Genomic DNA, 25,610 nt, shown 5'->3' with positions numbered 1-25,610 from the left:
CAAATATGGCGCTCCATTTTGTTATGAGTAAGTTCCGTCTGCATCAAAGAAGGGTGGAGACGAGTTCTTCGTATTGAGAATTGACTCCGCCTACTCCGGCGGAGTTCGGTGTACGCCGGAATTTATTAAAAGTCGACCCTCTGCAACGGTTAGCCGTGGGGACAATATTCTCAACCAATCAACAGATTTCATTTAAGGGGCCAAGTGACAGACAGCCAATGACAGAGCAGATTGAGAGCCACATGACCATTGTTTTTCCTTCGACAGTCGACCTCACGTCATTCTGGAAATTAAGTGTCAGAGCAAATGACCGAACACACAAGCGGTCAGTGTTATATTTTGTGTCAACGTTAGCGACGTTGGCAATTTAATGACACGATTAAAGGATTTTGAAGAATTTTCTTGAAACGACAACACTGGTATGGCTTGTTATGTTTTGTATGGCCTGTATGAATGCTAGCGTTTTAGCATGCTGCGGTACACTGTTAGCTTGTTGCCTGTGTTCAAGGAGCTAACGTTACCTTTTTCTGAGCAGAAGTTAGATTGTTTTCCTCTTAGCTATGATCAGTTAAAGACAGGTTTAAGTTACAAAAAGCGCTTCGTTTTGATATTTTTGTTTCATGCCATGTCATGTCAACAATCATTGTCTTTTCTGTTTCTTTCAGTTCTGTCATTCATGTGTACATCACTTTTTTGTCGTTCATTACCAGGTTATAAAAAGAGAAAGAGGGAGTATAGATCTGGTATTTCTTTGGATGGCTCAGACCCTGAAAAAATATGAGTAAACGATTGGCTCCAAAAACCTTGGGGAAAATAAGCACATCATTTCATATGTGGCAAGTATATGCTCGCAAGTCAGCAGCATCACTTCCCTTGTCTGGTACCTCTCACTGTAGGATTCATGCACAACATCCTGTGTGCTACAAGGCTGGCTATCGCAGCTGGAAGAATATCCACCACCTGAGAAACAGGGGTCGTAAAGGATGGGTCTCTAACCAGGTCAGACAGCGGCTTGGACTCCACACCAGCACCCTGTATTTGAACACTTCAGCCTCAAAGTGGACTGCTGGTCTGAGCCAACACATGTCGCGGGTCAGGAGCACACTGGACACAGTTTCTAAAGCTGTGAGTGGAACACATACAGATCTTCTGGCCAAAATTGCCCGGCTGAAACCAAATGCTTTAAAGGCTAGGAAAAAGGTTGAGGCTGGTACTGAGTCAACAGCAAATACCGAGGAGAATGCAGTCACACCTATTCCTACATCTGCTACACCCAAACCTGTAATAAACTCATCATCTGCCAGTCCGTCTCTCTCCAATTCCACTACACTTGACAAAAGTGCCGCTACCTCCACTCATTCTCACAGTTCTACGCAAGCAACTGTCCCGGCCACGATCGCAGCTGTGCGTGAGGTTAAGGAGAAAAGACTGAGACGTGTTGTTCCTGCTGTCAAAGCTACTTGTGCCAGGAAGCAAGAGGAGATTCCACCTTCACTGAGGGAGACGGAGAGTAAAAGCACAACTTCCAAGCAAAACACAGCACCTTTCCATCCCAGCACTTTGTCAGTCAGCCTGGATGAGACGTACACCTACCTAGCCCATCACATCAACTCATACTTTGGCAGCTCTACAAAGACTCAGGATAAAAAAGGGGACAGTGTTGAAAAGTCCTCTGTTTCCTCTCAGGATCAACAAGCCTCAGACCTCATTGCACTGTCTGATAAAACAGAACCTGCCACTCCGGCTACCCCACCTTCATCCAGGAGGGGTTTAGGACAGTACCTGTCCTATTCAGCTCCAACTGTGCAAGCATTTGTTGGGAACTACATTGCTCCCCTTGTTCCTAAGTTCAGGACTGTTGATTTCAAAAGTGCTGCAGTGGAAGAGAAGAAGCCTGAAGATGTGTCGGTAAAACATACTGAGGCCACAATTAGTAAGGAGCAGAAGGCTGCAGAGGAGAAAGCCAAGAAACTTCTACTCCAAAGGGAAAAGGTAGGTCTGCAACAGAGCAATATTTCATTCATATTTTTTTCCTTTTAGAGGAAAATAAAGTTAATCAGACAAAGTGACCGGTTCCTTGAATTTCATATGGTTGTGCCGGAGGATTTATATAAACATTTTGTCTTTGTAGTGGAGACCCAGATTCTTTCTATGTGGGATGTGACCTGTATTTGTGTTTGACCCAAACATGATGCCCCCCATCAGTAGGATGGTATACTATAACAGGGTACCTACAGTCCACATATTGACCAACATCCTTGCTACTCTATATGTCTCGGCAATGCGCTGACGTGCTGCCTGAGTTCTGGGAATCTCTTTTCAAAAATAACCTCCTTGTGACAGGGCTGCAAATGGTTTCTACTCTATAGGCTAACCAAACACATCAACATAAACACATCTGCCATCCAGTTCACTGCAGTGCTGCACTGAGTAATTTAAACCCATGACCTACTAACATGCAAATTACAGATAGCGGAAACAATGCACTAATGTCCTTTGGCTAACATCCACAACATTCTTTTGATATGCAGTGGATTATGTTAACAAACTGTATACATATTTGTAAATGAATTTATGATATATATGATAAAAAGTATTTGAAAATAGGTTTTATATAAGTAGTAGTAGTATAGTGCAAGTGAATGCTCAATTTCAGATCAGAACTTGTTATGTTATGATGATGACAGGGATGGTTAAATTGTGACTTTTTTTTTTTTTTACAGCAACAAAGCTGTCACTTTAAATATTTGATAACATCCTTCCACTGTCAGTGGTGCCTTAAAGTAAATCAGTGGCTTCTGATGCATGGACTTTATATTAGTATAGAGAGGAAGTTATGCATCATATCACACACAGTCCTTTTGAATGTTTGGTGTTCTTGTCTCTTAGATTATTGCCAGAGTGAGTGTGGACAATCGAACTCGGGCTCTGGTCCAAGCTCTCCACAGGGCATCAGATGTAAGGGTCTATATCAACAGGGTGGAGGACCTAAGTTACCACCTCTTGGAATTTCCAGAGACTCGTGGTGTTGCAGTCAAGGTGAGAAATCTAAATACTCAAGCATCCTGAGGCAAAGTCTCTGATGTGGTGAAAAGGATCAGCTCTTATGCTGGTAACTTCCTCATGGTGTGAAGGCCGTGTCTAAAGCAGCATGTTTTTTTTATACATAAATTTTCAAGCCATATCTAGTATTAATTGTTAAACAGCTGTAGCATTAACATGTGGAGATTATAAACCTTCTGCTTATGTTTCCCATGCCAGGCAAAATGTCAGTGTGTCAGCATGCTGCTTGTCTGTCATGCCTGAGCTATGCACCTACATGCGGACTGCACACTGTAGCATTTATTTATGTCAAAACATGTGTGATAATGTCAGGAGCTCATTCCGTACGAACCTATTTTAAACCACCGCTGCTGTTGTTGCTATAAAATCAAGGACAATGTTTAGCTCAACATACGGCTGGGAGAGAACATTTTATAGCTTTGCAAATTGCTACAGAAGTAAAGGAAACCATTGCTGTGACTCAGTGAACTGAATTTAGGTCTCAATCCAGCCATACGGTGAAAAAAAAGAATGTCTTCTGAAGTCTCACACATTCACTTCAGCCGTATTATTCAGTCTGTTTTTAGTAGCTGTAGGTTTCATGTTTTATGTACAACCAAGGCTGTGGTCCAATATTTATCACACATTCTTTTTTAATGAAGAAAGTATGATCCATTTCCCATCTTAAATTGATCATGCAGTGTATGGTTTTCAGTCTGATAAATAATGTGAAATAGCAAAACTTGCCAGCCAGGGCAGAAAGTTTGAGAGAGAGAGAGAGTGCGGAGGACAGCTTGTCATTTGGAAAGCATTGATTGTTTGTACCCTTGCTTGTATTACTGCATGTTGACGGAGGGAAAGGAGTTTAATAGGAAGGATGCAACTTGAGTGACAGTTACAAAAATTACAGGGGAAGAGAACAAAGATAAGAGCAAGTAAAATGTATTATTTTCAGTGCAAGGAATGCCAGTGTTAGATGGCTACCTTATAGCCTGTTCTCATTATTTTCTGACCCAGTTTTTGCAAGTAATAACTATCTGGCCAATTCTGCTCGCGCCACATTGTGGTACATTGACAGTGTTTTTCATTTCTACTGCTGACTGTCATTGTATGTCTATGTGTTCCTCAGGAGAAGGCTATCCCATGTCTCCTCCGTCTGGAGCAGGCCAGCGACCCTGGCCTGAGAGCCGCAGTCAGAGAAGCTCTATCTCTGGTGGGCTATCATAAGCCCGTTAAAGGCCGAGGCATACGGATCTTGTCTATAGATGGAGGAGGTTTAAGGTACAAGTTCAGCTCTTCTTTCTTTTCTTTACTGTAAGCTTTGAGTCATCGGCGTTTGTTAAACTGGAGCCAAATAGCATTTACTGTAGGCAGGACGTTTTTCAAGAGCAGTTCATAATGATAAGGGAAGTTGCAGCCATAAGCCATACACTGCTTTTATGAGAAGTTTTAATCTTAAGTAAATTTATTCTTGAGAAACATTCAGTTCCCAGTCTTTTATACATGTGTCAATGTCTGTGTCTGACTTCACACTTTCAGGGGACTTCTTGCCCTTCAGACTCTACACAAGCTGGAAGCCCTGACTGGCAAACCCATTTACAAGCTGTTTGATTATATTTGTGGCGTCAGCACAGGTACGTCTGTCCTCCTGCCCCACTTCTTTATAGCATCCAGAACCACATATATGGATTATCGGAGCGGAGTGCCACATCGAGCAGGGCACAGTCTGAACTGGCAGCGCGGATCACATGCTGACCCATTTGTTGCTCCGCTCTTGTTTTGACCTCAATCTCACCAGCGGTACTGCTCCTGTAAATCCAGCTGCTTTATGCTTAAGTCAAGTTGAAGCAAATCTAAAATTACAGTATGAGTATTGTTTTCACCATATGTGGTTTTAGGAATTGATACTTTCCTAAATCCAAATAGTTAGTCATCGTTTCCCCCAGTATGTAAAATCACCACAAGGGGGTGATGTGGGCTATCCTCAAACTGCTTTCTCCATCTGCTCCTTTCCTCTTTGCTTTTCACAGCAGATTGAAAAACTGCATTTTATTTGCATACCACATTGGACTTTAATCACCACCAGAAGTTTCTGTTTGTCCGTAGTTCTCTCAGCTCTCTCTGTCTTAATCTTCAGCAGTTGGAGGTACTTCATTTTCAGCTTTAGTGAATGTTGTCAAATACAAATACTAATGTAATCTACCTTTTCATCAGACTGTGTTCACACATTTCAAACCTATCTGAGCCACATCTGGCTGGTTTGATTAACCATATTATACAGGTCGACCCCATCTCTCCTCTCGTAGCACCAATGTGCAATATTAATCCGGTTAGGGATTCATAATATTGTAGAGAAAATAGATGTTTTATCACTGAGAAATGCATTGCTATCGTCTCATGACCATGTTCTTTCCATTCATTTCCTATGAATAGGCTATCAAAAGGTACTGGTGCTCTTTACAGACCATCCTTCAGACAGTCACATTCTTCAAATAGTGTTGAGGATAGCACTACAACAAGCTGTGCTTTACCAGTTTGCTGCTTTGTCACCAGCGCAGATGACCTTGCTGCATTTCCAAGGGAATGACTGGAGCTTTTATACAGTGCTGTGTTTGTGAACAGTTGGAAGTTGAACAGTTCTGTTTCTGCATCAATACGACTTAAAACGTCATACTTCAAACTTCATACAAGTCCTTAAAGTAGATAAAGAAAAGCCATTTGAAAATGAGACAGAATGTTATACTCGGTGCTTTATCGATTAAGGTGAATGACCCAATATTGTATATTTGTGGGTGACAAAAGTATGTAAACCTCTGAGATTAACAGTGAATTTGAAGGTGAAACTAGAGTCAGGTATTTTCAGTCAGTAGGATGACAATAAGTTGTACTCTGTTTTATTAAAAGAGGAGGGATAAATCTTCATAACACGCTTGCTGAAGTGTACTCTGACTAACCTAATATAGGATGTAGGTATAAGCCTGCCATTGGCTGTCGTGTCAGACGGCTCTCTCTACTCCTTCTGCTGTCTGTGTTGTCAAAATTTACTTCACTATGGGGAACTAATCATCCTTCAAGACTGAGAATTTCAAGTTTTGCTGAAGATTTAGATCATGCAGTAAGGTAGCCCTGACAGTTTTTTTCTGTGGATTATCTCTTTTGTTGACAGTTCTTGCTTTCATGCATGCAAATGTTTCACTGAAATAATTCCATCCATTACTATTTTCAGAGAACACCAAAATCGCATTCTTCGATTGTTGCAACTGCGATTGGTTTAAAGAAATACAAACAGTCCATGGTGTTTTTTTCCCCCCATGGGAGAGTGATAGTGCAGTGCAACCAGACCATTATGTACTACAGGATGAGCTGGCTAAACAAGATTAGTGCAAGTGTATTGTAGTAGGAACCAAGAAGATATCTGAAAACCTGAGAAAATACGTAGTGAATCATTAGATTGGAAAATATTGCAAAAAATTGCTGAAGAGTTTGAATTTCATCAATCCACAGTCAGAATGACTACAAATTGGGAAAATTCAAGCAGGCGCAGTTGACCAACAAAGGTCACTTCATAGCAATAGTTGTTAGAGCCCAGGGTGACTTCTAAACAACTTAAGGCTCTTAGTGGCTGATGTTGATGTTCGTGAGTTTGTCATGGAGACACTGAACCACAATAGTGTGCAAGGCAGGGCTGCAAAAAGTTTTGCTGCATTCCAGCATAACAATTTTATCCCATCTGAGAAACATGGTGGTGGTAGTATCATGGTTTGCGCAACTAAGCTAACTAAATCTCAAAAGAAAGTGGGTCATGCAGCAAGACAACAACACGAAGAATGGCTAAGTCAAAGTCCTGGCCTTAATCCAACAGAAATGTATTAGGGCCAGAAAAGAGCTAAAAGGTTAATGTAGGAAAAACACACCAACATCCCAAAGTTGAAGCTGTTCTGCATGAAAGAATGGACCAAAATTACGCTGTGACGCATCAACAAGTAACAAAACACATCAGATATTTAAAGCCAAAGATCTCATACGTTTGTATCCAATCTTGGATCAGTTTCTTCTGTAAATAGTAACTAATTATAATGTTTTTCTCTGTTACTAAATTCATTGTCAAGTTTGAGTATGTTTTTGGTAATTTTTATGCAGAAATGTAGAAAATTGTAAAGGATTCACAAACCTTGGAGCACTGCTATAAATCCTGTTCACAATGGTATATTTTTGTGTTGTTTATCTACATCTGTGTCACTTTCCTTCATTTAATGTTTGTGTGTGTTTTCCCTCAGGTGCTGTCATGGGGTTTATGCTGGGCGTGTTCCAAATCCCTCTGAAAGAGTGTGATGATCTCTATCGGAAGTTGGGTTCGGATGTTTTCAAGCAGAATGTGATTGTTGGCACGGTGAAGATGGGCTGGAGCCATGCCTTCTATGACAGCGAAGCCTGGGAGAACATCCTCAAGTCAGTGTCACTGTCTGCTTCATTGTTCATGACAGGATGAAGGTTGTGCCTCGATTCGTGGGAGTCTTGTTAACATGTATTGAAAGTGGCACGGCAAAACAATTTGAAAAACCGTAGCGCCTTTATTGTTAAATGTCTTCCTCCTTTTGTCTAAATAGTCCATAATTATGGGTTGTTGTTTTTTTACAAGATAAAAGTGCAGTTAATTGAATCTGCCTAACAAGAATAGAACCTTCAGCTTTGACGTCAAACCTGTTTTTTTTTGTCAAAGCGGATGAATTTGAACGTTTATTTTACGATGCAACAGCAGTATTTCTTGGATAACCGACATGATGTTCACTCAAATACATTTCAAGTTTCAAGTGAAGTATAAAATTCACAAAAACATATCACCATGACTGGAAACCTGCACTGCATGCTTAAATCTGGTCAGCAGCCTTATAAAGTATAAATAGATTGCTGTAGAAGGCATGAAATCCTTTATAAAAGCAAAATGGCCCAAAGTCCTAATACAATGATATCAGATTCCTTTAACTGATATGTGGGTGGGAGTAATTTCTGAAGCTTCCAGAAAGAAATCTGTAGCCCGTTATAATGCTACCCAAAACTCACTAAACCAGAAAATAACATCACCCTTCTGCACCTCCACAGAGAGAAAATGGGCTCTCATCTCCTGGTTGAGACTTCAAGAAACCCTGAATGCCCCAAGGTGAGCTTTAGAAGATGATCTGACTCATTCTGCCCTCTTGTTCTGTTCTGGCACAGACCAGAGAGTCTTTGCCTCATCTTATTTGCTGTGATATTACACAGAAAGCTTCTCTCTCTATCTTGCTTGCTTTTTCTGCACGACAGGCGAAAGGAAAATACACTCTAAAGCCATATAAGACAGTGTGCCTAAAGAAGTGTATAGGATTTGAGATGTCAGCAGACTCCTCTGTGGCTCAGAGAACAGAGACGATATTGAACTGATCTGTCAGAATGTCAACCTTGATGTTATACCTGCATCTTTTATATGTTTAAAATGCTGCCTTGTAGTGGAAAAAAAAGCCTAAATGCATGTAATTTCCCTTCCCTGTAGGTGGCGGCTGTGAGCACCATTGTGAACCGGGGCACTTCTCTGAAAGCATATGTATTCAGAAACTACAACCTGCTGCCCGGGATGCGCTCGCACTACCTGGGGGGCTGCCAGCACCAGCTGTGGCAGGCCATCCGTGCCACTTCAGCAGCTCCTGGGTATTTCCAGGAGTTCACCCTGGGGAACGATCTCCACCAGGTCAGTCCCATTCACCACGGTTAACTGGGTGGGGAGCAGAGGTGGCACGAGTCAGGAAAAATCTCCAGTCAGTGTTTTTATAAAGCGATAAAGCGATGTGACCTATACAGTGGATTTACATTTGACATTTAAAGTGTAGTTAATGCTTTGATTGAGAATGACTGACATGAACACTGTTAGCTGAATTTAAATTTCTAGGCTTCCATCACGATAAACAAATTTGTCAGTTGCAGAACATAAATAATGGTAATTGTTGTTTAATATGTTCTTTTCTTTGGCAACCTTAAGACCTGGCAGGTTTTACAAATCTGTCAGTCCAAGAAGTTTGTGCAAACAATAGAAGCTCGCAAACCCCTTCAGGGCTGCAATAATTCAAAGTTGTTTTTGGCTCATAAAGTTTTGATGTTTCAGCGAGTGTCAGAATTTTCCCAAACTCAATTTTTTAATACCTTTGGTGAGAAAGATAGTTGTAATTGTAGTTTAGTCAAATGAACATTTTAAAGTTCTCCTTCTGTAAGCTTTGTGCTGAATGTGAATCCGTTTCATGCTCAGAGGATGTGTCTGGGGATGTCTTTCTCAAGAATATTCAACAGACCTTTGATACTTCACACCATAAAACAGAAGAGGATTTTATTACTAAGACACAGAATCAGGATGAAAGCTGAGCTTTCACTTTGCTTTACCTGGTCGCAATCAGAATTATTCACCAAACAGCCAAGTCCCTAAGTCACCTGCATATTTATCAGCCTTAGTGGGTTAACCTGAAGCCAAAGGGGAGGTCACTGACCCATAGTTCTTGAATTGTCTCACGTCTCAGCACACATTTTGTGAGTTGATTGGCTCATCATGGCTCCAGCTAACACAGTTTGATTGTTTTCTGACAGTTGAATCAGGGACTATCTGTACATCACAAAAAAAACCCCCACACATTTTCTAAGCAAAGCCTTTCTAACCCTCATCCTATTATAACTTCTATTCAATAGCATTTAACCTTCTAACCCTCTCTCTGGGCATTTTCTGCTGCTGTCGCATTTTTGCTCTTTTTGGGGTCATTTTTCAATACCTGGGCCTCTACTGAAACAGCACCGTGACTTGAGATAGAGAGAAATCACAAATGTCTTCTGTGCAGTATGACAAAATTTTAATGCCATGCATCATTAAAAAATTTGAAAGTTGATTTTCTGGGCACCCCTATAGCTCATCTGGTTGAGCGGGCGACCCATGAACACGGGCTGTAGTTCCCTGACGCAGCGGTCGTGAGTTCAACTCCCGCTCACAACAGTTTGCTGCAGGTCCTCCCCCCCTTTCCTGTCTCACTCTCTCACTGTCCTAACTAATAAAGGCAAAAAGGCCTGAAAAGATAATAACAAAAAAAAAGAAAGTTGTTTTTCTGTGATAAATTAATTTACAAAAATGTAAAAAAATAAAATAAAATGGTATCTGCCATATACAGCATTTTTTTTCAAGTGCCCATAGATGTTCCTCATCATAGAAAGAAATGGTAGCCCCACGTGCTGTACATATTTTACTATTTGGATTTATATTTGTTTCCATACTTGCTTCCTATCTGCTTTGCGTGAACACTACCTGCAGTTCAGCACAGTTCTGCCATGTCCCTGAATTTTTGTCACTAATAGGAATTATTATTATTATTTTTTTTTTTTTACTGAATCTGGTTAGAGAAAATGGTTTGTCTTTCTATTTTTACAAGTTCTGACTCCGATAAATGTTGCGAGTTTGGTGATGATTTTCTTTTAAAAGACATCATGCCTTTCAAACCTGCCAGCATGTTTTAGGGTTTAATTGTCAACACTTACAACACACACTTTAATGTATAACTGTGTGCAGTAGCTCTGTTGGAAGAATTTTGCTTGGCCACAGGAATTGCACTGATATTTATTCATTAATTTTCTTTTCCTTAATATTTACTCATCCATTCTTTCACACCATGTTTCACATTCACACAATATGTTTACACACTTTGCGACAATTTAACTGCGGTCCTCTGCTACAGTACTATGGGGGTTTATTGTTAGTCTGCTGGATTAAAATGCTCTGCGCCGTCAGTGTTGATGCTGGAGAGTTTGAAGGGTTTTGAGAAGCCTAATGAGAAAAATCCTCTGCACAGCAAGTGAGAGAGAGGAATTCCATTTCCTTTTTGTCAGTGATTATTTCCAGTCAGCTACATTTTGTCAGACTGAGAGATGGCGTCATCGTGAGACACACTTAAATCCATCCACTAAACAGGTACGCATTAGCTATCAGAAACACAGCAAACCGCCAGGCCATTCCACCATTTTACTGATCAATACATACTGCTTCTCTGTTTGCCTTCCCTTTTAAGTAAGCCCTTAGGCAGAAAGCACAGAAAACCACATGAGTGAAGACAGCAGAATCTGAGAAAACAAGTACCTGGGAATTTTATTTGATTCAAAATGGTAGTTATAAAGTACTTTAGAGGAAAAGATGAAAAGCACACAATACAGAATAGACACACATCTTTATATTCCACTTGTGTTTGAGTATTTAGTTGATGTATCCTGTGTTTGACCTGCAACATCCAGATGTCAGTATCTCCTCTTGAATCCATTGAAAACACAGATGCAGAGTACGGATCCAGCGTAGACCCAGCACATGTGAATGAGCATGTGTTTACATCAAAGGCAATATCCCATGTTGGCGAGCCCCGACACTCTTAATTGGAAGCTGTGTTACTTGTGTAGGTGAATGAGGAAGTGCAGGGGGAGAGAATGAAAGAGACTGGTTGATGAAAACCCACCTGTGGGGGGAGATTTCCCCAGCATGCCGTGTACCAGGTCTCCCTCTACTTTGAGATGCATAAATTAGGCCGGTGCAGCGCTTCCCTCATCACACACAACAGTTTGACTGCTACATTTGCTTCATTAGAATGAAAAGACAGACAATCTAATTATGGAGCTGCTTTCCCAAACTCTGTTCGTTGGCCCGCCAGCAGGAAACCTCATACTGTGAGAAGATGAGACACCATCAGTGGTTTAATTTATTTAACACATCTGATGTGAAATCAGTTACAAGTGCTTTATTTTCACTTCATTCCTGCCAAAAGAATCTTCCAAATGAAAAACTGAATGAAATTAGAAAAAGACCTTCAGTCTCAGCTTGGTAACAAGTCCTTTTTTCTCTGCTTTGGATTCTTTTAAGCTAATAAATCTTTAGAGAATATTTTAAGGTTGCCTTTTAGCCTTCAGTGGAAATTCCTGTGTGATTCGAGCTTTTGCTCATTTGTTCCAGTTTTCCTCCCGTTTAGTTTAGCTGCTTTATTTACTCGTGCTCACCATGCCTCAGGATATTCTACGTGTGTTTGTTTTGCCACACTCTGCTGTTCCGAGGGATATAGACTTTAGAGCATCACTGATATCTGACTTGGGCTGAACAATTTGGAGAAACTGAAAATGGGATTATTCTGACAGATTTGTGATTTGATTTGTGGTATAATTTTATATAATCAAGCTTCAGTTCTGTACTGAATGTGTAATAGATGTAAAACATGCGATGGAGGACTACCATGACATACAAACATGTGACTGGCACACAGGAAGAACAGCGTGAATTTATGCATATCTGAAATTATAGCTTTTACAGTTTGCTAATTGCACTGTTTTGAATTACGATTTTAATTAGAAATCCTTGAGTTGTTCAACACTACTACAAACTTGTATATTTTAAAAGAAGGGTCAGGAAAAAAACACAATATTTGTGGTACCTTTGACAAGACTTCTCTCTGTCTATGTCAGGAGCTGCCAACTTCCCAAACTTCTTCTGGCTTCTGTTTGCTGTAGATCAAACTCATTTTTAAGATTTAATATTTTCTTCTTGAGTAAATAAACATTCCATAACCTTATTTTTGTCAAAAATCTCAATTTTCAAATGATCTTTAACTAAAGCTTGCAAAAGCATCTGTTGTATTTTAATTAGAAAAAATCTAATTTGCGGGAAACATAATTTAGAAAATGATGCTGATTTCAAAATAGGAAGTTTGTTTTAGTTTTTAGTGAGCAAACACTAATTTGCTAAAACTGTTTTAAATCAGGGTAAAAATACTCCATTGGGTTGGAATTTAGCTTAAAGTCAAATACCAGCATTTATAATAAGTTCCTTTTAATATACGGTTTCATGCAGCTTATGACAAATTTTTATGTGAATATTTGGCCGTCTTCAAAATGCCACCCAGTCCAATGACTTTAATGACTGGCCACTTGAAGCCAGTCGCGAGCACAACATGCTGTCTGTATGATGTCAGGATTCCCCAAAGAGAGAGTCATCTCTTTTCCACAAACGCCCACAGACTTTTCCACTTAATTCAAGGACCAAACAATCACCCTTTTGTACGGTGAACGCAAGAGTTAGCTCACCATGTGCTGAACGAAGGCCGGAATTCGCGAGCAGCGTTTGAAGAAAGTTGATTGTTCGTCGATGTTGGAATGGAAATCTGATGTAGCTACAGCAGTAGATTCAGACTAGTAACTTTGGGGAAATTGTAACTTGGAGCGAGACCTTTGAAGCAGAGCATTATCAAAGCCTCACACTTGCTACCAGAGCCATGGAGAGGACGCCTTAGTGAGGAGGAACAAGGGCGGAAAACAGTGGAAAAAACAGAGAAGATAAAGGCAGGGAGGAGGCGCATGTTCCACATTAAAGCTCTCTCCGTTATCTCGGCTGTAAAGAACACAGAAGAAGAAGACTTCAGACGTTTCTCAGCGGATGCTGGGGCATGCGTGGAATGGCGAGGACGGCCCAATTTTTCCCGCCTAGTTGCCATGGTGTCTCCTGAGGCGATGAGGAGGAATGGGGGCTTGTTTTGTGCCCACCCCTGCCAGCATTTGATGGGAGGCATGGGACCAGTGGCCCACCATCCCCAGTGCGACCTCTTCAGAGCCCCAACGTGGCACCATGCTCAGCAGAAAGGCTTCACACAGCCTCTAATGGAGTGGGTCAAATCAGCACTCCCATACTTTTTTGTTACTAATGAATGAGGGAAATGAGTCATAAATTAGACTCAGAAGATATTAAATGTGGCGGCTTTGGTTTCAAAAATGGAGAAAAAGGCAGAGGGTGTCACATGATTAAATACCATTTCAAAAGTACAGCTCAAGAAATCATAACCTTTTGGATCACCTTTTTCTCTTTTCCCCCCCTTAAAGGCCTCTGGAAGTGAATTTATTGGTCATAAATTACACACTCAGCACCACACTGCTAACTCAGCTGCAGCAGAGAGGAGAGAGAGCAGATGTGGTAGATTCAGGGAGGCGACACAGAGGATCAATCTGAGCTTTTAGCCACTTTCTCATCCCCGCTCTCTCCTCCTGTGTTAAGCCCTGAGAACTTGGCCTGCAGGCTGTTGGAGGATGGAGCTCAGACATTTTAGCCCTTCTGCAGACAGCTTCCTCTTCCTAGACAGACTCAGGATCTTTGTGCATTGAGTCTAAACTCACACACATGGATTCTTCCATTGTCACATTACTGCTGTTTCCTCAATTGACTACTTTTTTTTTTGTTCTTTTGTGCACGTACGTTTTCACTGTGCACACAAACACTTGATTGCGCTGCCACACTTATTTGGGGATTAGGCCGGTCCACTGATTATGTTGACTGACTGTAGCGAGAAAGCTTTCCCGAATCTTCCTCTGTCTCTTACCCTCGTGCCTTCTCACTGGGCATCACATTTAGCAGACTTCCAGATGAGATTCCTTGGAGTAGATCACAGCTTTAAACCTTATCACAATGCATTGGAAGTGTGTGCTTGGTCACTCCTCCTCAGGAGAACAGGGAAATTAGGTTTAAATTGCCCAGTAGATAGGCTATAAAATTATGCTTTTTAATATCAAGATGTTAAATATGTACATAAAGCCTCAAGGGTTTTTAGACACAGTAAATATGAACAAAGGGTTCTGCGCCCATTTATATCACTCCACAAATTGTCACGGTTTAATCTCGATGGCTGCACCCAGCAGGGATGATTCATTGTTTCAATACCGCCGGTTCATGTGTGGTCGTGTATTCATAGAATGTGTGGGAAAAGGTAACTGTCCACAGTATATCTCAATAGCTTTGCCAGCCCGGGGGCAAAGCTGGCGCTCTTACAAATGGATTCCTCTTCTGCGGATAGCCTGGGAAGATGATCTGACCTGCGATGTGACCTTTGCGACATGTAAAGCAAAAAAGGCCAAGTGGAGAAGTAGTCGGCGTAATCGCATAATGTGGCATGAAGACCTCTGACTTGACCTGGCCACCACTTAAGAGTGGCGCTCACACCGGTCTTATTCTCATCCTTTGCTCATCACAATAGGGCCTTTTATGTGGATTAGATGCCTTTTTAGCAATTAATTTGACTCAATGAGCAGATTTATTTTTCAGATTACATGCAGAGTGATTGGAATTGATTCATATTATGAGCAAACAGCATAAATTATTATTAAAGATTTACACAAATAATTGAGAGTACACCACGGTGGGGTTTTTTTTGTTGTTGTTGTTTTTTATAGCAGCCTAATTATCTGCTTATCAATTCAATGACCAGCTCTGGAAAACACTCTGGTCATTGTGACAGAGATAATCAGATGTCCATGTCTTATGTAATGCTTCCCTAATTAATCATTTGAAAGAAGGGAGCCTCATTGGCAGAGCTTCACAATAAATCATGACAGAGCTCAGTGCCCCTCAGTCCAGGCCTGTCAAAGAAGTCAAAGAAGAAAGCATAATGACTACAGCTGCTCGTTGGAGCTGTGATGTGAATGCTAGACCAGATGCAAGGCTCACCTCATTTAGATTTAAGCAAGCGCTCTCCTCTCTTTCTGTGTTGTGGCCGCTCATAATGACCTGAACAAAAACAAGCATTGAAGTTTAGCCACGGGTTGGAGAGGGAGCGAGATACAGAGGCACACAGGCTGAATGAAGAGGATGAAGTTTGCTGTCCCGGCTAATGGGAGCTGACATACATTGGGGCGTGAAATGACTTTTACTGATCCTGACGATAGCACCGCTTCCCTATTCAAATCAGCGCTCCTCCTCTAAGACCGCTTAAATTGGCACAATGAAGATAAGCTCCCAAAAGTTAATGACAGTGGAAGAATTCCACACAGTAATTTATATAAACCAATGCATGTCTTAATTTTGTTTATGTTACACCGCTCATATTACCAGAGTAATTTTATTTCAGAATACACAGAAAGAACAGTGTCTTTTTAAAGTCTTATTTCAGTTTAATTGCCTGTCTGAAGAAGTGAATCATGGTCTCCTAGGTGTAGGAGCTCTAATTAGCTGAAAACTTGCTTTGTTTGCATATAGGAAATTGAGAGACTGATTTGTGAATCAGCCATTAGAGCCTGAAGGGCAAAGGCGAGGCCGATCCTCTGGCGTATTAACTAACGGCTTCTACCGGAATCAAGAAACGCTGTCAAAGGAAATCATTAAGCCTTTCAGGAAGCCAGAATTCAAAGTTGGCATTTCCTTGTATCTGATGGAAGTTTAACCCTCAGAGGGGTTAAACCTTGGTCAGATGGCTAGAACTGACAGCCATGTACCCTCTCAGGACACTTATCTGTTGACACATGGCATGTCTTTTCACAGCGAGATTGAGTCATTTCGAGTATGAGCGGCATTACAGCTCTAAATCCTTATAAATGGAAGTGACCTTTGCTTCGCATCATGCTGCATGTTTGACAGGCAGCTCGAGTTGGGCCAAATCGGTATGCAAAGCTCATTTGCAGTTTGTCCAAAGCAGATCATTGTTTCTAACTTAACTCCTCATCCAAATATGCGCTGGCCTCAAGAAACCCTTGTGTGAGAATGTGGCTGTGGGCCAAGCATGGATGTGTCACTGGAAAGCAGCTTTAAAGAGCCGGTGTACCACCAGTGCTGCTTCAGCATCTGCCAAGCTGTTTTCACTGCAGGTAGAGCCAGGTACCATCCCCGTTTCTGTTTGTTCGTGAGACAGATGACAGATGGAAAAGATTATCTAAATTATTTATTGTTGTAAAAATCAAGTGCCACACACACACACAAAGAAAACCTACCAGTCTTCCAGTGGCGCCACAGACTGTTTTCAGTCTCAAAACCCAGACTTTCCTTACAGGCTGTGACTATGTTCACCCGCTCTGAATTGCCCAAGCAGGTGCACTGAAATGGAGACAAGTTACAGCATTCAGCCCCTTGCTCGCAAGACCATTGCGCAGTTGGCTTCTAATGTTGCATGCCTTGGCACTGTGTGCAAGGCCGGCCACTGTGCCTGTGAAACTTGCCCCCCAGCTATTAGCACAAAGGACCCATAACTGGACTCAGACTGTTGCCATAATTGTCCCTGAGTTCAGAAAATGGAGCCTCTCACAGTGGTGTGAGTGATAAGAAAACTGCTTAGTTGTTTTGTTTCCAGCTGGGTTCGTCTGGTGCCCGCTGCAGCAAGTAGCTCTAAGTCTCTATTAGGAGCACATCCAGTCCAGGCAGTTTCTCCCTTTTTCTGTGATTCTTTTTTTTTTTGGTCTGCCAGACACCCTACCGGCTCATAATGACGCACTTTGGACAAATGGCTACCTCAGCAGTTCCACCGTGCTGAAGCCCTCTTTGTGTGGCGTCCATCTCAGCCAGTCACATGGTGTCTCTCTGACTCTCACAGGAAATGATCCGAATAACTAACACTAAGGCTGATTCATAGATGATTCATACAGTACAGTATCATAATAGATTACTTGTCTCATCTTATAGAGTTCAGATCAGATCAGTAATTGTTACTCAGAAGCACTGGAGACAATGTCACATTTCTGTCTTTTTAGCTAATGGATGGTAGCGTCTGCTGATCAGTTCAACACTTTGGTCCATACACAGATATTTTATTAACTGCAGAAAGCATTATTATGCGATTTTATACTGACTACTTAAAACCCCTTGACATTTCCTCCTGTTCCACCATGACATTAATATTTCTGATTCTATTTTCATGTATTGCCGTGGGATTTTGTAACATATTCTTCATGCCCAGAGGATGAATTGTAACGACTATGGTAAAGCCTTGACATTTACTCTCGCACCAACTGCAGGTCAAGGTTTTTATGTACTAGGGGGAATATTGACTGGCTGGATTGGCGCAAAATGTGGTAGAATCTTGTTCCCATCAGGATGAAATTTAGGACTTTTTGTGATTCGTATTAACTTTTTAAACTGCAGCTATTATCAGGTCAGAGATTTTGGGTTTTAGCTTGTTATTTTTTTTTGTTTTTTTTCAATTAGTAGATTTTTTTTTTCTGTAAAATGTCCGCAAAATGTGTTCATATGCCTTGTGTTGTCTAAGGAACATTTAAAAAGATATTCCCTTTGCTACAAAAACAGAACATACACATATTTGCAGGCGAGAATCAGAGAATTATGGCATTCTCCCTTTAAAAAAAAATACCCAAAATGAAAATACAGTTAATTTCTTCGTTGAGATACTAACTGTTGCTGTGCTCGTCCACTACTTTAGATCATAACCAAATTTCACTGATCCCCATGAGCGCTTTGTTTGTATAAGATTTTATTATTAGCAATTAACAACTTGTTTACATTGTGGCATCAGATACGGTTTAAACACTAATTCTTTGAAAATCATTAAAATGCATGATTGTAGTCTGGGTTTTTTTTTTTCTCTGGGCACTCCCACTCAGTGTGTGCATTGGTTATTTTTGCACATGGAGAATAAAAGTACTACAAAACAGACAGATAGAAATATGACTTCATTTTACTTATTTTACGCGTAGAAGGACAGTAACTTTGAAGCAATAAATAAACAGTGATTTCATGTTTGAATTAAATCACAGAATCAACAGATAATACACAGACCTTAAACCGTATACCTGCTAAATCCGGGTATGTTTGCAGTGTTTTGTGAGGATTTTAACTTTGTAATTGTAGAAATTAATCCAACAACTGCTGTGCCAAAGTCAATCCTATACTTTCTGTAAGTGTGTTGTCATTTGTTCTGCATGTAAAAGGTTTGCAAACTTACACAGCTCCAGTCTATGCCAAAGAAAACACTGCTCTTGACCTACCTGAGACACTTTGTTTGAAGTCCACACTTTTTTTCTGTTACTTATTTCTGTCAGCATGTCATGCATTTGCATAACACCTGCCTAGCGGCTAGTTTGGCACGCTCTCCAGTGGTCTGCCATTAATTCCTCACTAGAACCACTTCTGCTAGGGCCATGTGTCTCTGTCTGTATTCATAGATCTCCTGTTTGGTATGTAACCAACAGTACCTTGATTTTATTGGACTGACTGACCAGTTACGGCAAACAGGGTTTTTCAGGAGAGTGCCTTAAAGAAACAGGAGCTAAAACGGAGCATTTCAGGCAGAGAAAGAATGAAAAGCATGTAAATAAATTGTAGTAGACCTCAAAAATCTAATTATAAACCTGTATATGTGCATCATATGGGCTCTTTAGCAGAGCTGCAGGTGTTTCTGTAGACTCTAAGTCTGGCTGACTGTAATCTAATACTGAATTCTTTCTCTTTAGTGGCCTGTCACAGTGTCACTTTTGGTTTTCATAGGGAGCTTTTATGCTAAGTCTTTCACAAAGCATCTGCTATCAAGGGAGCTATTACTTAATGCTGTGCCCCCATTCTAACTACAATAGCCAGTGGCCTTTGCAATTTTATTTTCCTGGTATTTGGACTGGCGACACAATTTCTCAGTCCAACTCCCCAGATGATGAGCAGACCTTTGGCTCTGCAGGCAGCCCTCATATTCCCCATCACACTCTGAACTCTCACAGATCTGTACAGAATTGTCATTAGGCTGCAACAGTGTTGGAGTGTGCTGGAAAGATGAGATGTTCCCTCCCCTCCCCGAGGCTCAGTGAGAATCCATGTGACATACGCTGTCAGAAACACCCACATTATTATATACACTGACTCTAACCAAGCGTGAGTTCTCGATCAAACACGCACGTACACACTGTCACATAAACAAGCGATCTTTCCTCCAGCGTGTCCCAAGACACTGGGGGCCCTGCGGCTCCCACCCCCCAGCCTGGCCTCTTTAATGAGGACTGGCCCCTGTGTGTTTGATCCTGCTGCCAGCCCGCAGCCCCGCGGCCCCTCAGCCTCATGCCTATTCAACAATCCCCACAGCCTCTCCACTTTCTCCCCCACTGCCTTGGGTACAATATGGATCCAAAGCAAAAGCACTCCTGGGCGGTTGTTCGATATCAAAGCCAGCCTGACTGAAACTCTGAGAGAAGGAGAAATTGAAGGGGGGGGGGAAACAACAACTTCGCTGTGTGCTTTGTAGTCGTACAAGCATCTCTAGAACTGCACATTGATTAGCTCTTTTGATTTTGTCAGATGTTCTTCAAAAATTTCATCTATTGACTGTTAAAATCCATGAAAGGCTTTTGGGTTTCAAACTCCAATTAATTGGCTTCGCTGACTGTGGTCTTGGCATGGAAACACCATTCACAGCCTGTAAATGGGCTCTCTAACGTTGCACTTCTTCTGTTTTGTGCACAGGATGGAGGTCTGTTGATTAACAACCCCACCGCACTCGCTGTCCATGAGTGTAAGTGTTTGTGGCCCGATACGCCCTTGGAGTGTGTGGTCTCACTCGGTACGGGCCGCTTCGAAACGCCCAGCAAGAACAGCACCTCGTACACGAGCCTCAAAACCAAACTCACCAACGTCATCAGCAGCGCCACAGACACTGAGGGTAAGTGACGCTACAAAATGTTAAAGGTGGTACGTAGAAATGACTTTTCAGTGTTTCGCAGTGTTGTTAGACTGAATATACAGGGCTTAACAAATGTTTTACCAGTGTGAGGTTTATGCCACAGCTGCCCTAAATTGAACAGCATTAGTCATTACCAAAATCATTTTTTATGTTTCTGTAATGGTTAATACATCAGTATGTAGAAGCTCTTTATTAAAAATGATATATTTTTTTAAATGCTAAAATATAATTATTATTGTTATCCATTAATTTTCAAATTTACTGTTTTACACAAAACAGAAGAAGTAGTGAAGTACATTATTGTTTCCTGATTAAGATGTCAAATTATAGTTATTTAATTGCATTCCTGAACAGATAGCTTAGTTTTAGTGGCTGAATGTTATGCTTGCTCAATTTCTGACTTGTCAGAGAAGTCCAGTGAGCCGCCTCAAATTTGAGTATAAGAAGGTGAATTCAGTTTGCAATTCCTTATTACTGTTCAAAATGGCAAACTGAATTGTTCTTCTAGTATTATATTTATTTATCTTTTAATTATTTAACGCAGGCCTGAAAATAAATAAGTCATCCTACTCTACTCTAGCTCCACAATGGGTACAAAATGCTATAAACTAATCTAATACAACAAATTTTACACGTGGTCAGTTTACTCATCAAGGTTGGCACAAATGCTCCTGTCAAAACAGTTGAATACCGTCGTCTGTGACTCTCACAGAGGCTTTAATAACGTCGAGTAAAAATGACCTTGAAGATTTTTCAATTGAAAACTACAAACCGCTCCAATTTTGATCATTTCTTTTGTAATCTGCCTCTTATCAGTGCGCTAACTTTGTAGTGGAGCTGCGACACTAAACATCTGGAGAGCTCCTTTAATCACGGTTTTTAAACCCTGCTGCAAAATGGGTCGGCTGTAAAAGAGCCTGGCGCTTAACATTTTCTGTGTCGGCTTTCAAAGCAACAAGAGACCACTGGCCCACTGTCAAGAGCAGGACAAATTTTTTTTTCTGTCGAAATTGGTGAAAAATACTGACTCACTAGTTGATATGTCAAACGCAGCCAAACTGTATCAACAGAGAGACGGTGAAAAGATGAAACTTGCCAACAAGGAGAAGCCAGACAGTGTACGGACGGATGGATGGATGGATGGAATATTAAAATTTCGGTACTTTTAGGTGATTTTGTCCACATCTGAACATTACAATTGAAATGTACAAAGGCTCCCAGTTTCGGTATCCTCTCCAAGCAAAGGAATTGGGTTTGGCTGTCATCAGTGTAGAAAACACCGCACCACAAGTTGACTTTGTTCTGGATACGTCCCATTGTGGCCCTGTGTAGTGGCAACCTCTTCTTCTCCTTATCACCTCTAGCCATGGGCACTTCTGCTGTGCCTAAATTTGGCTCGGTCCCCTCCCTGTTGCTGCTGTGGTGCAGAGTGTGACCTAGATGCTTCTCTGCACTTGTTCCTCCTGTATTTGGGATTAAGCTCTCCCCCAGCTCTCCAACGGGCTTTGTTATTTAGAAACAGCAGATTAGCAAGAGTATTTATCACAGATTTCCTCTTTTTTCAAAAGCTTAGTGTTCGCAAGCCTCCGACTTTGTCTTGGGTATATCAGTGGGGCTCAGGTTTGTTGTTGTGGTCAGATAAGGCTGATCTAATCGAGTTTTAGATACAAATATTGCTGTTGTGGAACAGTAAAAGGCTGATTTTGATTTAACAGTGTTCTTCAGCTTTGTTAAAAATATAAATGATCCAGTCACATCTATGCAGAGATCTAATAAAACAGCTGTGTGCTCATTACCTCTAACAAAATCTTTGTGATGACACTGAAATGCAGTGCATGTAACCTGTTCGCTTCCACACTAGGATGCTAAGAGAGTCCTCGAGGCAGAATAATAAATGCTGGTTTGCAATCTGTTTTCGAACTCATGGATGTTTTGTGAGGTGCAGCAAAGACTTTTGTGACAGAAATACAATAATTCTAGAGACGCTGTGTGATTATTTGGGGTTCCAAAACCTGGCAGTGGCGATAAAAGATGAAAGAAGCTAGCGCTGGGAAGATGACGTGCCAGGCCACTGTGTAAACTGATTTGTTCTCCACTAAGAGAAGAGCCAAGACTTAAATCTGTAACATTATTATTTTGTGCAACTGCAGACCGTCAATGCCTGTTTGATTATTTATTGAACTGGAAATTCTTTCAGTGGAAGGAAAATATGTAAGTTTTAAAGAGTTGTCCCCCAACTTGTTCAGCTGATAAGTGTGGAACTGCACAGTGGTAGTCATTTAGAATAGGACAGAAACACCAGTTTTATCTCTGCACATTCGTTATCTATTTTGAGTAAGCTGGGGTTGTCTCAGGGTTTTTGTGGTTGCATTTATCTTACTTTAAGTTTTCAGTGCATAACTTTTCAGAATGCAATAATGTAACACAGTACTCTGGGGGCGACCCGATAACCAAGGGGTCGGGGCACGTACCAAACAGGCAGCAGAACCGGCTCGACTCCTGGCTGGTAGCTGTATGTCGTGCTCCTACTCACTCTTCTAGTTACTGTCTGTCTTCTCTGACCTTACCCAAAAGTCAAAAACTAAACCACACACAAAGAGCACATTGGCTATTAAAGTAAAGGAAGTAAAACTCCCTAAACTCTCCAAATAACCCCCAGATAAATGACTCCGTGTTGAGTTTTGCACAGCCGTAGAGGCAGCTAATTTGACTGATATCCATGTTTGGCTTCCTAAGCTAGTGTGGGAACACAGACAGAAAAAAATCACAGTCACCTTTTTGCATCCTTCAGGCATATTTACACAGATTTGTTACCCGCTGCCTGTTTGTATGCATTTGTATTTTGTTGATTTTAAATCGCTCATGCAAGGCAGATGAAAAGAGCCATGACAGACAAGCCAGACATTTTCACGTGGTATTACCTCACACTCTCAGCCCTGAGCGCTTACTCAGTGACACATGTAATGCTGTCACAGTGCTGACAGACGAGGTTTGACTTTGCGTGCCCTTCTCGCTCTTAACACAGTCTTTGGAGGTTTGCACATATTGAGGCTATTAGGGAGTTAATTGTGTGTTTATGATTTTTGCTTCTTGCGAAACCTCACTTTCACCTCTCTTCCTCCCTCCAGAGGTTCACGCCATGCTCGACGCTTTCCTCCCTCCAGACACTTACTTCCGCTTCAACCCCTACTTGAGCGAAGACGTCTCTTTGGATGAGAACCGGCATGAGAAGCTCAACCTGCTGCAGGCGGAGGGCATCCGCTACCTAGAGAAGAACGAGGAAAAGCTGAACAAAGTCGCCCGCATCCTCACCCGGGAGAAAAGCTCCTTCCAGAGGATGTCTGAGTGGGCCAGGCTCAGGGCTGACATGTATAACGGCTTGTCCTTTAACTCCTCCAAGTTTTAGATCCAACACAAGCCACATTTTCCTGGCCAACATATACACAGAAAGTCTTCCCTTGCTAATAATCACTTCAAATAGGTCATGTTATTACGTGTCATAGTTGCTTCCTCATCTGTAAGTCTGAAGAACATTGTGTAAATACACATGTTGGTGATGTATCCAACATGCCAAACACTTCCTAACCCTGATTCCCCATTCACAATTTAATGGTGATTTTAGAGTTAATGTGCCAACAGCTTCGGCAGTCGGCACATTAACTACTTTCACCACCAAAGTGAATCTAGTTGCCGTTGCTCTGTAGCACTCATCTCAGCATAGTTGCAGTCAAATAGTATGTTTTATATGACTTGTGGATTGGTCAACTCCCTGGCTAATGCATCAACAGGAATAGTTTGACGTTTTGGGGCAAGGTGCTTATTCCTCTTCTTTCAAGCTCAATCAGGCTGTTGTGTGATATATACAGCTGCTTGAAATAAAGTCTGAAATCAGGAAACACGTAGGCCCGTCTATTTCTCGAGGTTACAAAATACATCCACTTAGCCGTTTCCCCCATTTTCCGTCTTTATACCACGTTAACTGGCTGCTGGCAGTAGCCACAAAATTACCGTACAGATAAGTGAGAATGAGAGCATGTCTCCTAAAATAGTCCTTTCAAAAGCAGAACTCGAGCACCTTCCTACAGCAACCAGAAATGGTAGCAATAACAGTTCTCCCCAAGTGAGCACTTTTTAACCATTTGCCTTCTTATAAAAGATTTTTTTTTTTTTAGATGACAACCACTGTATCCTCATAAACCTATTTCTTAACCTGTTACTCTCACAGTCAGATGTATAGGTGGGCTTTATGTTCTATTGAAATGTCATATTTGCTGAGCTGTAACCAGCCTGTAGCACTATAAAACGGAATTGTTAAGTAATTACAGGGAAATAGTATTTTTGTAACCTAATTAAGGCCAATCTGAGCGTCTAATAAAAGTGACATTTCTAAGTTATGATGACAAATATTTGCACATTTAAATTATGTAACTATATACTGATGAAACTACTATTGGTACACAAGGGCCCATGGCAAGCACTACAGTATTATATATGTAACTCTAATATACATATCATGATTAACAATAATGATTGATATGAATAGTAAATATGTAATTTAAATGAGGATGCAAATGGAGCCTCACTGTCAAAAAGATGTGTCTTTTATGTATGATTTTAGCCTTGGAGTATTTTAACTTCAGTTGTTTCCAGAGCTTTTATCATCGTGTGCTTGATTGCTTGGCTTTATGGATTCCCCACAGGCTATTCACATTTTCTGCTCTGTCTTTAGCGTGCCCTCTTTCCCTTTGATGCCATTTCTCAAAAGCCTCTTTCACCCTTTCTACCTTGAAGTGCTGTGTTTCAGTCCCCGCTCTGCTGTACTATAGCGTTTGTTGAAATCACGCAGGTTGTATCTGAAAGCCCTGCTTTAAAAACAGATGGCTGCTCATTGATTTGTTATGGTGGTGAATTATCTTCATATGCTGCTACATGTACTGCACTGCAGATGTCTGTTTTCAGTGTCTAACCTGGTCAAGTACTGTACAACAACATGTTGATCACTCCCAGAGGACCTGAAATAAAATATCTCCCAGATGAATATAATTCCGCTGTTCTCCTGTTGGTCCTGCGTAAAGACTGTTCAAGAGTGTAATTAAAACCCGTCGCTGAACCGCA

The 25,610-nt window shown here is 41.2% G+C and overlaps 1 protein-coding gene across 1 annotated transcript; it reads left to right on the top strand.

The window, feature by feature from the left end:
* The first annotated feature begins 274 nt into the window (after nucleotides 1-274).
* On the top strand, nucleotides 275-25,610 carry LOC103366856 (calcium-independent phospholipase A2-gamma-like). The gene is made up of 10 exons (XM_008294702.1): nucleotides 275-419; nucleotides 711-1,992; nucleotides 2,890-3,039; nucleotides 4,172-4,323; nucleotides 4,582-4,676; nucleotides 7,320-7,491; nucleotides 8,143-8,200; nucleotides 8,570-8,764; nucleotides 20,279-20,474; nucleotides 23,624-25,610. The coding sequence occupies exons 2-10, from the start codon at nucleotides 778-780 to the stop codon at nucleotides 23,899-23,901; spliced, it is 2,511 nt and encodes an 836-aa protein (XP_008292924.1). The 5' UTR covers nucleotides 275-419; nucleotides 711-777; the 3' UTR covers nucleotides 23,902-25,610.

The sequence above is a fragment of the Stegastes partitus genome, unplaced genomic scaffold (assembly GCF_000690725.1).
Source record: "Stegastes partitus isolate 25-593 unplaced genomic scaffold, Stegastes_partitus-1.0.2 Scaffold988, whole genome shotgun sequence".
NCBI classification, from domain to species: domain Eukaryota; kingdom Metazoa; phylum Chordata; class Actinopteri; family Pomacentridae; genus Stegastes; species Stegastes partitus.
The sequence above is the reverse complement of the archived record's forward strand: the minus strand, read 5'-3'. Positions and strand labels throughout refer to the sequence as shown.

Bases quoted from the DNA above. Each gene is read 5' to 3' on its own strand.
- LOC103366856 (XM_008294702.1), top strand. From the start codon at position 778: ATGAGTAAACGATTGGCTCCAAAAACCTTGGGGAAAATAAGCACATCA. The intron at 4,324-4,581 runs GTACAAGTTCAG...TCACACTTTCAG, and splicing joins ATAGATGGAGGAGGTTTAAG to GGGACTTCTTGCCCTTCAGA. The intron at 8,201-8,569 runs GTGAGCTTTAGA...CCTTCCCTGTAG, and splicing joins GAAACCCTGAATGCCCCAAG to GTGGCGGCTGTGAGCACCAT.